Here is a 13,917-nt window from a genome sequence, read left to right on the forward strand (position 1 = left end):
TCCATCAGGCCGACCAAGGCAGTCTCCACCCCATAGCCCACCTGAAAGCCAGTTTGAAATGGGTCTAGATAATCAGTTTCCTCCAAGACTGTCTGGAGCTGGGAGGCCACCACCCTCTCAATTACCTTGCCCAGCCACAGAAAGTTGGAAACAGGCCTGTAGTTGCTCATCTTTGAGGGATCCAAGGTAGGCTTCTTCAGAAGCCGTCTAATAATTGTCTCCTTAAGACAAGGAGGCATCCTGCCTTCCCTCAGTTAAAGAGACTATCATTAGACCATACTCGAAAAAACCTATATTGGATGACTTAGAGATAGGCAACTATGGGCCTGTCTAATTTCCCATGGTTGGGCAAAGTGACTGAGAGAGAGAGTGGTGGCCTCTCCAGATGGTACTGGAGGAAACTGATTAACCAGACCCATTTCAAACTGGCTTTTGGGCAGGCTATGAGGGTGAGACTTCCTTGGTCAGCCTGATGGATGATCTCCAATTAAGTATTGTCAGAGGGAGTGTAACTCTGCTGATCTTTTTGGCTCTCTTGGCGGCTTTTGATACGCTCAGCCTTGGTGTCCTTCTGGGTCGCCTAAGGGAGGTGGGATTAGGTGGCACTGTTCTACAGTGGTTCCATTCTTATCTCTCGGGTAGATTCCAGATGGTGTCACTTGGAGCTCGACAAAGCAAGAGTAACTGTATGGAGTTCCACAAGGCTCCATGCTGTCTCCAATGCTCTTTAACATCTACAAGATTTGGTGCAGGGTGTTATCAATATGCTGATGACATCCAAATCTATTTCTCCCTACCGCCTGGAGGCGGTAATTGGCTGGATGAGGGATAACAAATTGAGGTTGAATCTAAATAAGACTGAGTTACTGATTTTGGGGAACCCAAGAGATGGTTTAGATCTGCCTGTTCTGGATGGGGTTACCCTTCCTCTGAAAGATCAGGTATGTAGCTTGGGAGTGCTCCTGGATCCAAAACTCTCTCTGGTTTCTCAGGTTGAGGCAGTGGTCAGGAGCGCTTTTTATCAGCTTCAGATGATATGCCAGCTACACCCATTTCTGGAGGTAAATGACCTTAAAACAGTAGGGCATAGGTTGGTGATCTCCAGGCTTGACCACTGTAATGCACTCTATGTGAGGCTGCCTTTGTACATAGTTCATAAAGTACAACTGATACAGAATGAGGCAGCCAGGTTGGTCTCTGAGACCAACCTACTATGCCTAACCTACTTCACAGGGTTGTTGTGAGGAGAAAGCTAAGTATGTAGTACAATGCTCTGGATTCTTTGGAGGAAGAGCGGGGTATAAAATGTTAAAAAACACACACACAAAACCCGAAGGGTTAATATAACACCGATTCTGAAAGAATTGAACTGGCTGCCGATATGTTTCTGAGTGAAATACAAAATGTTGGTCATTACCTATAAAGCCCTGAATGGCTCAGATCCAGAATACTTAAGAGACTGCCTTCTTTGTCATGAACCCAGCCACCTATTAAGATAATCAGGGGGCGTCCGGTTACAGTTCCCACCAGCTCATCTGGTGGCGACTCAGGGCCAGGCCTTCTCTGTGGCTGCCCTGGGGCTTTGGAATGCACTCCCTGTCAGAATAAAAGCTACTCCACCTCTGATGGTTTTTTAAAGGACCCTTAAGGCACACCTGTTTTCTCAGGCTTTTAATTAAAATTAATTCTGAACAGTTTGTTTTCAGCCTGTGAAATTACTTTAATTGTTTCACTCTCTGAATTGTTTTAATTGTTTTTGTTCTATGAAAATGCTTTGTTTTTTATTTTTATTTTGTAATTTGGGTTGTGTACACCACCTAGAGATGTATATATCAGGTGGTATATAAATAGGATAAATCGACAGATAGGATAGAATGTTGGGTGGACAGCTGGGGAAACAGACTTGGGCAGGTTTGGACAACATACCTGCCACGAGCACATGCTCTCATTGACTGAGAAGTGACATTTTTACATGTGGAATAAAACAATACAACTTGCATAAATCTAAGTGGATAAACGTGCAGAAACAAGGAGTCAGTGTAATATTGCAGACTGGAACCTAGACTTCTTTCCTTCCATTTCTATACCCCATATTCCAGGAGCACCAGCTTGCTTTAACCCTGACCTCGTCCTATGATGGCATTACTCTGACATCATATCATACTGACATGATATCATCATATTCTACTGGCAATATTTAAACTCTGTTTAAACAGGATTTTGTAGTGCATGTAAAGGGACAATTTGGAAGAACACCCCCCACACGCAATGAAAGGATGTGCCAAGACAGTGTCAGCATGTCCTCTGGTGATGTTGGAGTGGCCTCATTCTCACTGTGGCCCCAATGTGATTGCATGTAGAGTGATTGTTCATCTGAACTGGCCCACTGACTTGCTCCACCTGCCAGAAAGCCAGACTGTGATTGTGTGAATGATCTCAACAACTGTGTTCTACCCAGATTTGGGAGTTGTGTGTGCTCCCAATTTTCATTTGGATGGAAGCAAAGAAAGAGAAAAACCTGGGTACATAGGAACATAGGAAACTGCCATATACTGAGTCAGACCATTGGTCCATCTAGCTCAGTATTGTCTTCACAGACTGGCAGCAGCTTCTCCAAGGTTGCAGGAAGGAATCTCCCTCAGCCCTGCCTTGAAGAAGACAGGGAGGAAACTTGGAGCCTTCTGCTCTTCCTAGAGCGGCTCCATCCCCTGAGGGGAATATCCTATAGTGCTCACACATTTAGTCTCCCATGCATATGCAACCAGGACAGACCCTGCTTAGCTAAGGGGACAAGTCATGCTTGCTACCACAAGACCAGCTCTCTTCTCATAAAACCTGAGTAGAAGTGATTGTGTGGAAACAAGGTAGGAGGAAAACCTGGGTAGCTATTCCTCCTACCTCGCTCCACACAATCACTTCTACCCAGGTTTTCCTCTTACTTTGCTTCCACACAACTGAAAATTGGGAGCACACACAGCTCCCAAACCCGGGTAGAACACAGTTTTTTGATTGAGTGAATGACCTTACCATCCGCCAATTCCACCCTTACTTTGCTTCTCCTACCTGCATGGCCCAACCTTGCAGAGGATTTTCTGTAGCTGAATTCTGACACAGCCAGCCTGTGTTGTTGTGTATCTATCAGGCAGGCTGCTATGGGCTTCATGCTACCAGCTTACACATACTTAGTTGGGCATTCCTTCTCCATGGGGCTGTTCCATGTTGCTATAGTATGTGCATCACTAGGTAGGGCCAATGACATGGATCCTGTGTACCATGCGGTGTATTCACACACATTATTAATTGCAAGAGTTCTAAGCATACAAGGGATTTATCTGTGTAAAAACACAAGCCATACAGAAAACTGGAGGTGGAAGGAAGGGATGTGAGTGGGTGGGTGGGTGTGGGTCATATCTGCAAAGAACAGCAAAAGTGTGGTTACTGCATGTGGCAGACTGACTTTAACATGCAAGGAAAAGCAAGAGGAGGAGAAACAAGAGTTAGTAGAACATTACCTGACAGTCTGGCAGTCTCGCCTCCTGGCTAGTTGTGAGCCGTGTGGCGGTATGGAGGCAGCAGGCTGCTGACAATCTACAAGAAACTGATAAATTAGACATATATACAAAGAGATGACACAAGGGGTTAGTAAGTCATAAACAGACAAGGCAAGTGATGGAGAGATTTAGTGAGGAATGTATGCTCTGTTCATGAGCTGATAGGAATACACTGTTGAAAGGATGGCTGGTTCTTTCACAGAATGCTGATAGAAATGTTTTACTTCTTCCATTAGGAAAAATACCCTAATTTCAGATCAAATCCCACCACATTCATAGAATCACTGGAAGTCAGTATCCCTCACTCTCCTTATCTGTAAAATGGGAATCGTAGCTTGCCTCACAATTGTGTGGAAAATTTTAAAAATTGTGGATTTTTCTTTTAGTCTTACTTTAAAAAGTTAAACATACCTAAGTCCTAATGAAAACTACTAGTGTGTGTGTGTGTTCAGTTAAGAGCTTATGTCCCATTAATTTCAATGGCACAGGCATACCTGACTTTTTCTGGGTTACACCCATAAAACACGTGGCATAGTAAAAGTGTAATCTAAATAACAATAATTAATAAACAGGAAGGTGTTTGGGGCAAACAGTTTTCAGCAGTATAATCAGTGGATCCTCTTTTCATTCAAACAAAATATTCAGCAAGTTAGGAAAAAGTACTTTTGTTTATCAGATGGATATGTGCAACTGCCTCTTTCTTTTTCTTTTGTGCCAAAGCATCTATAAAGGACACTTTAAAATCACAAAAAATGCATCTGCAATTTAAAGAATATCACAGTAAATATGCTGAGCATTCAAAGTGCGTGACAATCAACTGTTTGCATAATAATTGAATGCAGACTACACAAGCTGTACCACATGGGTTTGAAAAAACACCACATATGGAAACTGTGTTAGACTACCATGTGTAATACACTATCACGGGGTTGGTTTGTGTGCTGTACCGTACAAATAGAAGTGCAGGAATGTATCCAGGGGAAAATCAAGTATCTGTTCTTCCAGGATCTCCCATGCACATCATGGGAAATCAGACTCCCTGCCATATGGACCTGTAATTTGGGGAGAGGTCAACTTGGGTAGGAGAAGTGTGCTTATGTATACTGCAAGCATCTGACACCCTGAGCTAACTGTATAAATACCCTTTAGTCAAAATAAGAAAACATCCTATAGCTGCAACCCTAAACTCGTTTATATGAAAATTGCTCCACTGAAATCAATGAGGCTTAGCTTTCAAGTGGCTACATGTCATACTGGGGTGCAAAACAGCAAGGCAAAACTAACAGGACTACAGTCAGATGCAACAAACTCCTGCATCTGACTCCTGTGCATTCACCTGCTGCAGTACATTATAAGACTTTCATAATAAGCTAGTCCAGACATTGCCAAATCCACACATTTACGAAGTGGTAAACCTACCCATGGCATCATAAGACCACTTACATTATCCTGCCAAGTGGTAAGGAGAATGCTACAGTTCTTCTGCTTCCTTACATTTCTGATTGAGGGAGGACAAATACGTCCCCCTTCCTCTCCTTCTGACCTTGGTTTTAAATCACAGATGATCAGAAAACAAGAACATGCTCAGCTCCCCATTTAGGGTAGAAGACTCCTGCTCTAATTATAATCGTGTGAACTGCCCTAATAGATACCAGCGATGGTACTACTGACTATTCATTTCTGGGTCCAATTTAAGTTGCTTGTTTTTACTTTAAAGTCTGAGACCCTGCTCTGGATTTCCCTGCTGACTGAAGTACGGCAGGGCCTTTTCAGTGGTGGTGCCAGTCTTATGGCATGTCTTCCTTAAGGAGGCCCAACTGGCCCCAATACGGACTGCTTTTAGACACCAGATGAAAACTTGGTTTTAAAAGAATATTTTGGCAAGGACTGGTTAGTGTTTTTAGCTAGTCTGCTATTGCTGTTCCAGGACCACATCCCAATTTTTGATCTGCTTTGCTGTTTAAATGTTTAGATAAGACTGTGCTTTTATCTGGTTTTTATTCTACTTCTGTGTTTGTTTTATTATTAATTTTGGCATGCATTTGATTTTATTATTGTGAACTACTTTGGTTATAATTTTGAAGGAGAGAATTATATGATTTTTTTTTAAATTAAAAAATGGCTTTGACTATGGGTACAAGTGACCATAGTACTCTGTACTTTGATTTTTCTTGCCATTTAAATTCATATCCAGATTGCATATTTACTCATTCTTCTGCAGAGATCTACACTGCCCTCTAGTGGTGTGTGCATGTGCTGCATATATAGGCAAAACATGTTTCCTGAACAGCTTTTTCAGATAATGGCACCGTATTTACAAAGAATTATCTTTGGCAGGAAAGTGTGCAAAGGATTATTACACGTCATAGAGTATGGAGTTATTTTATCAACACAGTTAAACTGAAAAATGCCCTGAAATGCTGAATGGAGCTTTGAAGCTATTTATTTCATAAAGTAATGTGTAATTAGGAATCTCTTTTCCCCAAGTGAGCTGATGTGCTGAACAGATGAACTCACCAGAGAAAAACTATTTCCAAAGAAAATACATAAAATGAGTTGTTATAATTATGATCATGGTTCCAATAGGGTGTGCTCACACTGGATTTTTCACACGATTACAGCACTTTGACAACAAACAGTGCAGAGTACAAAGCCAGTTGGGTTGTGTACATTGTAAAGGTAAGACTGTAATCTTAACAAGCTTCAGTGTTTTAGGAACAGTTATGAGGGCATGATAACATTTTACAGTAAATATTTCATAAGTTAGTGGCAAAGGCTTTTTAATACAGAATGTCAAGGAGGCTAACCCTCATTTTAGGGTGTGTTCCCATGCTGGTACAGCAGGGAAATGAATTGACTAGCAAGCCAGAGGTTGCTGGTTCGAATGCCCGCTGGTATGTTTCCCAGATTATGGGAAATATCTATATCGGGCAGAAGCGAGATAGGAAGATGCTGAAAGGCATCATCTTATTCTGCACAGAAGATGGCAATGGTAAACCCCTCCTGTTTTCTACCAAAGAAAACTACATGGATCTGTGGTTGCCAGGAGTCAACATCGATTCAACAGCACACTTTACCTTTACCCATGCTTTGGTTGAAAGACGAGACGAACTTGGGAACTTTACAAATTACAAGTTCTAAATAAGTGACAACGCCTCTAATGGTAATTATGTAAAACATTCAAATATTCAGTTCCATGTGAGAGAGTAATGTTGTTTTGTGGCTTGACAATATAAAATAATAGTGAAGATCGGTGTTCCCTCTAACAGGGATTCCCAGATGCAGTTGAGTACAACTCCCAGAATCCCCAGCAGCAATGGCTTTTGCTTGGGGATTCTGGGAGTTGTAGTCAACAACATCTGGGATTCCCTGTTAGAGGGAACACTGGTGAAGATAAAGAATGATGGGGTTCCGGCATGGAACATTATAGCAGGATTTTAGATACTTATTCAATCCTATTTATTCTCATCCTCCCATTAAGCTCTTTTCAAAAAGGAACTGAAGATCCCAATTCATTTCAAAAGCCTGATGAATCAATATTGGCTTCTCTTTTGATATCTACTATTCTCTTCTCCATGTGTTTGGGTCTGGTGAAGAGTTATACAGAATTTTTAAAAAATGTACATTTGAACATATGGTCTTAGTTTTACCCTACCATCTATAAACAACTTCTAAATTTCTTTCCTACTTTTTATTTCCAGCTCCACATACATACCAATGTAGACTAATATATTTCCTGCTTATCACAAGGTATTCTCTGATCCTTTCACCATTTAGGGAGCTCAAAAGAAAAAGACAGCATTAACAGTCTCTTTCCTAGCTGCTTTTTTCATTATTTTAAAAAGTGGGTATGCACTTATTTTTGTTGTCAGCAAAGTTGTTGTCAGACTACTTTTATACCCTACCTCAGACTGAGCCATTTTGGAACACAGGAAGCTGCCTTATACCGAGTCAGACCATTGGTCCAACCAGCTCAGTATTGGCTACTCTGACAGCAGAAGCTCTCCAAGGTTTCAAGTAAGAACTTTTTTTCAGCTCTATCTAGAGATATTGGGGATTGAACCTTAGACCTGCATGCTAAGCAGATGTGCCCTCACTGAACCATGGCCCCATTCCCAACCGGCCCCACCTGTTGAACTGACATGTGTCAGTTTGGCATACACATGGAAATTCAATAAACTGGGGGGGTGGGTGGTAGACTAGGGAGTATCTAGGGTATTTCAACATTCTATTTAATGCCATTGTGTGGTCCGAATTCCCACCCCAAAGAAAAGCTGAGGGCAGGAAATACAAATGGGAGCATTTGAAATCTGCCCTATTTATTTATTTAAAATCTTATACCCAGCTCAGCTGCTCAGTCTAACCACACTCCCAAGGCAGTATAATTAAGATATAATTAAGATAACTCCTTTGGTAAGATCACTTTCCTCCATATGCCAGGTGTACCCAGGGAACCACTGGAGGGGTTTTCAACACACCAGGCTGCCCTCTGGATCACAAAGAGCCAATGGCCCCCATAGCGGGCAGTGAGCCGCCCAGCCAAGCAACAGGCACTGTAAAGCATCCCCATGGTGCTTCGATGGTGAGGCTGCTGCATGCCTTCCAAGGAGTGTGTAAATGCAGTTGTGACAGTACTCACATTGGGAACTGTGCATTGACATGCTCCTTTTTAGGCACACAGCAGCTCTACCACTGGAAACAGCGTGGGCATGCTTTACAGGGCCTTGGAAGCAGCAAGTGTGCATGTTGCTTGGACTGGTGGCTTGCTGCACAGTCTGGAGGCCAGTAATCTGGTCACTCATCTCTCAGGACTGCATTAGTGGGTGCTAACATCCACACCAGATTTCTTCAGGGGATGTCTCTTGGTTTCCAACTTAACAACCAAGAGAGTTCCAGTTAAACTTTGAATTTGGAGCAGTATATAAAACTGCCGCTTAGAGTCAGGTCCATTTACAACAGTGCTGCCTAGAAAGGCAACTCCCTGAACCTGGTGTGTGCTTTTCTACTGAGCTATGGCAAAAAAAGGCACCAAGTCATATGAGTTTCTTGTTGATGATGTCTTTAAATTCTTTCCTCCTACTTCTATCTGCGCATCTGTCTCCGACACACCTATAAACTTGTGCTATGAGCCCTTTAATAGAAGTAGTGAAAAAACCACTAGGTTAAACTAAAGCAGGAGAGGCCAACTGGAGGCTCTCCAGTGCTTATTGGACTACAACTCCCACCCAACATTGCACCTGGGGATGATGGGGGTTGCAATCCAACAGCAGCTGGAGAGCCTCCAGTTGGCCACCCTGAACTAAAGCCTTCTGAGCAAAGAGCTGGTGATTGTGCTTGGATTGTTTTGCTGTTTGTTAGGACTTCGATGTTGTGACAAAACGCAGATCTCCCTCTGGGCTCAAGAATGCCTGATATTTCTACTCCACCCTTGAGTGCGCTGAATGGGGGACATTCCTCCCTCTTGTTACTGAATGAGGATAATCCTTGTTTTTTGTCACTGAAGGGACAGAGCCATCAAGCTATGGTCTTCAACCCTTTTTCACAATAGGTAACCAGCTCAAACCATACCTGCCTTTAGACATGTAGGTTATGCACATTACGGAGGAGGAACCTCCAGTTTGGAGCAAAACACTTAAGCCTGGATTGGCCTAAGACCAGTGTTACATCAGAGATACAATGACCCTTTCCACTGGATACCAGAGCTGTCTGTCTCTGGAAGAGTGGGGAAGCCTTTCTCCTCTTTAATCACTATAAAATAGTGGGCAACGCCCCTACCATTTTGTCACCTTAAGAACTTAATTAAGAACAGCCCTGCTGGATCAGGCCCAGGCCTATCTGGTCCGGCATCCTGTTTCACATAGTGGCCCACCAGATGCTTCTGGAAAGCCCACAAGCAAGAGGTAAGGCCATGCCCTCTCTCTTGCAACTGGCATTTAGAGGCAGCGCCTCTGCGGCTGGCCTATAGCCACCAGACTAGTAGCCACTGGCAGACCTGTCCTCCATGAATTTGTCTAGGCCCCTTTTAAAGCCATCCAAGCTAGTGATCATCACCACATCCCATGGCACAGAACTCCATAGATTAATTATGTGTGAAAAAATTACTTCCTCTTGTTGGTCCTAAATTATCCGACTTTCAGTTTCATGGGATGGCCCCTGGTTCTAGTGTTGTTAGGGAGACAATTTTCTCTCTGTACACTCTCTCTACTCCATGCATTATTTTATACATGGACTGTACGGTACACCAGTACAGTCATGAGTGGCTAGTAATTAGGCACCATGTCCAGCTGCTACTAGGCTCCAGAAAGGGAGAAGCTATAGAGATTAATTCTCTCTCAGCCAGTGACCTGCCTACTGCCTTAAACCAAGGTAAAACTCAGTGCTAATTAGTTAAAGTTTTTTGTATTTTCTTTTGATTTCCTGTGTGCCTTTCTTTACTCCCAATTTTCTCCAGTTTCTTATTCTGTGTGCAACCCTTATTTCTTAATAAATTTCATATACTTAGAAGTGGATTCAGTGTGGTTTAAAAGGTTCTGGAGGGTTACTTGCAAAACTCTTCCCCATGTGTCTCGTAAGGTCACATACTACCAAAGAGTTGTTTTTAGATTAATATATTGTTGTATAGAGCTGGGTTGTGTGGACTTTGGCTGTACAGTGCCTGTAAGTCCCAAGTCAGACAGTCACAGTTCTAGGTTGCTGAAGCCATGTCTAAGCCAGGTCAGTGGCTTTAGATCAGTCTTCAACTGGCGGCAGCCTACTTCGAAGGTGTAGCATGCTCCTAAACTTGAGATTAGAGCAATCTCTCTATTGAGGATAGATTCCAGGGAAGCATAGAGTAACCCCCATCTCATCACAGATGCTTAATGGCTGTTGTCTTTTCAACACAAAAGACACACCATTGTCTGTGTTCTCCAAAACAATATGGCAAAAGCTCTGGGATTAATAGTTTGATCATGCTGTGCTTTGGGCACAGCAGAAGACAATGGCTTAATGGGTAGATTCCTAAGTTGTCTCCTGGAATAGGTAAGGCTTGCTTCCCTGTTCAAGTTGTGCCATCAAGTCGGTGTTGACTCCTGGTGACCACAGAGCCCTGTGGTTTTCTTTGGTACAATACAGAAGGGGTTTACCATTGCCATCTCCCGCACAGTATGAGATGATGCCTTTCAGTATCTTCCTATATCACTGCTACCCAATATAGTTGTTTCCCATAGTCTGGGAAACATACCAGTGGGGATTCGAAGCAGCAACCTCTTGCTCCCTAGGCAAGTTACTTCCCCTGTCTCTTTTATTTAAACAACAGGCAGCCTATGCTGTTTCCCCACTGCCTTTAATATTTAGCTAGATTACTTCTTAGCAGTGTTACACTCACACAATTTAATAGTGGTAATACAAAAAGAACATGTTCAGATCTTTCTTCTAAATGCTATATTCTTCCAGGTTTCTTCCCTTTTCAATCCTGGAAAGGAAAGGAAATGTTACCTTTCCAAAAACACCTGGTATAAAATAATGTAAGATATGCTTTAGTGGATCAGATCAAAAGTCCATCTAGTTTTGGATGGCAGCCAACCAGATGCCTCTGGGCACTCACAAACAGCTCTTGGAAGTATTGTCCTCCTCCTGTGTTTTGTCCCCAGCATTTGGTATTAATGTGTATACTGCTTCTGTACTTGGAGGTTTTATTTAGTAAGCATGACTTACAGTCATTGGTAGACCTCAATGAATTTGAATGTTTTCTTTATTTTAAAAAGCCAATAAAACTAAGAATCATCCTTCCAAGATGTGGTAAGATCCAGTTCCCTGAAACTGATTGCAGATCTTGAAGGAAAGAGGCCTGAAACTCCTCTTTGTGTTTTTCAAATCTTTGTATGTAATTTCTTACTCCATATGTTCTATGTATGAAGAAGCTGTGCAGGGGTCAAAAGTTCACAGCTCCTGTTCTAGTTTGATTTGGGAGGGGAAAGAGTTTTGCTGTTAAACTGTGGAGAGAAGAATGGGTTTGATTTGAGATATATAATAATGGCCAGTACCATAGAGCCTTTATATAAATCTGTAGTGCAGATTGGAATAGTGTGCATAGACTGGAATACCACGTACAGTTCTGGTCCCACCAAACCCACAAACAATATCTTAAAAGTGGGAAAGGTACTTGAATGGGCTGTCAACATGCTCAAGGATCGGAGACATCTGAGTGCAGGCATTTGAGGCTTTTAGTTAAGAAAAAAAACTATGACAAAGGGAGGACAAGATAGAGATTTGTTAAACTATTAATAGTCTGAAGAAAGTGGATAAAAAGAAAGTTTTACCCTTTCTCATAATACTAGTACTGGGGTTGTCACTCAGTTTAATTGCGTAGCAGTCGATTCATGGCAGACAGAATAAATTAATTTCTTCACACAATGCATAATTACACATTCCACGACCACAATATATGGAGATGGCCACTGGCTTAGATGCCTTGAACAGGGAGTTAGACAGGGAGGGTATGCCTATCAAGAGCAATTGGCCACAGTAGTTAAATGAAGCCACATTCAGAGGCAATATACCTCTGAATGACAGATGCCTGAGACAGACAATACCTGACTTGTGGGCATCCTGGAAGCATCTGGCTGGCCACTACACTTGACTAGAGCAGGGCTGCACAACTAGCCCTCCAGCTAGCTACAACTTCCATCATCCCTGACTATTGACCATTGTGCCTGGGGAAGATGGGAGTTGTAGTCCATCAGCAGCGTGAGGACTGGAGTTGTGCAGCCCAGGAGTAGAGGGGCCCTTGAGGGCTCTTCTCACGATCCGTGAGAAGAGCTCACAGGTGATCTGCGGGGAAGGAGGGTTTAACTTGCCTTCCCTGCAGACGATCAGCTCTTAGTCCCTGGGCGGATTGCCCGCCCAGACGAGCAGCAGCTCCTGCTGCAGCTCCCAGTGTCAGGGTGCCGGGACGCAGCACTGCACATCACCCCAACCCTCGGAGTCCAAATAATGCACTGCATGAGTGCATGGTGCATTACTGGGATCCCCCCTCCCCCCAAGTGTGCCACATGATCCGAAAAATGAGGGTAAGGGAGCACTTGCCCCCTTAACCTCGTTTAACTGGGAGGCTACTTAGGTGGGTTTGCTGGCGGTTCACACAAGCATGCAAAAACAGGCTGGGCTCCCTTAGCCCGGTTTTGCATGCTTGTGTGAATAGCCTCCGTGTCTGATCCAACAGGACCCTTGTGCAGATCCTTGTGCAGGGCTTTATACTTCTGCAAAGTTTGTAACAGTTCTACTACAGCCATTTTGGCCCCTTACAGAGCAATTGACATGTTACCTTGCTCAGAAGCCCTGGCCCCTAACTGTAAAAAGTATTCCTCGTTTGAACTGCACTGATGCCCCTCTATTACATTAATAATTATATAGCAAATACGTTGACAGATGTACAGAGAATGATTATGTTACTCTACCCTTTAAACAAAACTTGATATTTTCAAAACAATGAAGTTGTGTTGAAACATAATTTTAATTATTCCTCACTAAATCGATTGACAGTCTACCCAAGAGGTTAGTGAAGTAGCAGACACAGGAAACTGACAGAAAAGAGATGTGAAGTTTCATTTCATTCTATAGGTTTCATACAGTCCACAGAAATAACATACAGTACTGAGAGTATATATGCTTGTTATTTAAAGTGTGGCATACAGTTTTGACTTCAGAAGAAAAAAGGTTTCATTAACACATACATTTTGACACCAGTCCAGATAGCATCAGGCTGAAGAGATGCACAATTTGATTGACACCTCTTAAGGTTCTACTTAACATGTCTTTAAACATTGGATCAAGTATTCAACGGCACAACCAAAACCAGTCCCCAGCATCTATTACATTGTGCATAACCACACTGCAACTGCATTAACATAGATAGTTGCAGTAGCTGATCAGATTAGGACAGGCAGCAATGTTACAAACAATACCCTTGCAGCAAAACTCAACTCCCTTCTCCCCCACCCGGCCACCAAATCTGGATCCTTAAAGAAACAGAGATTCAGATCCAGTTCATCTTATCATTCTGCATATGGCCAGCTGCCTCTTTTCAGATTGCTGTGTGGCTGTGGCAAATGGATCGTCCGAATAATCTGTCATGAGCACAGATTTCAATCTCACAAAGGGCTCTCTCTGCCTCTGGTTGCTGTTGGAGCAACCTGTCCCTCAGTGCTCTCCATGGTGCTGCAACCCCAGCATTGAGTCAGAGCCTAAAGGAACACCAGAACGAGAGGCCCCAGCAATAGTACCCACAAAGCCCAAGCCCCCTGAAGAGCTGCCCCCTCCCACACCTTGCTGCTGGCTCCTCAGTAACTCCATGCCAGCAACAGGCTACGTTGGATCTGATAGGAGG

General features: G+C 43.0%; 1 protein-coding gene across 15 annotated transcripts in view; it reads right to left on the minus strand.

Moving 5' to 3' along the window:
• BICD1 (BICD cargo adaptor 1) overlaps nt 1–13,917 on the minus strand; it is a 191,341-nt gene that overhangs the window by 15,712 nt on the left and 161,712 nt on the right. For 8 of the 15 annotated variants that reach the window (XM_053257263.1, XM_053257262.1, XM_053257264.1 and 5 more), the window contains one exon: nt 3,513–3,588. The exons of 3 other annotated variants lie outside the window; for them this stretch is intronic. In XM_053257263.1, coding sequence (XP_053113238.1) covers nt 3,513–3,588 — 76 coding nt within the window. Of the gene's footprint in view, nt 1–3,512; nt 3,599–13,917 lie in introns of all 15 variants that reach the window. 4 more of the 15 variants (XM_053257265.1, XM_053257266.1, XM_053257269.1 and 1 more) reach the window with 1 other exon arrangement.

The sequence above is a fragment of the Hemicordylus capensis genome, chromosome 5 (assembly GCF_027244095.1).
Source record: "Hemicordylus capensis ecotype Gifberg chromosome 5, rHemCap1.1.pri, whole genome shotgun sequence".
Lineage (NCBI taxonomy): Eukaryota > Metazoa > Chordata > Lepidosauria > Squamata > Cordylidae > Hemicordylus > Hemicordylus capensis.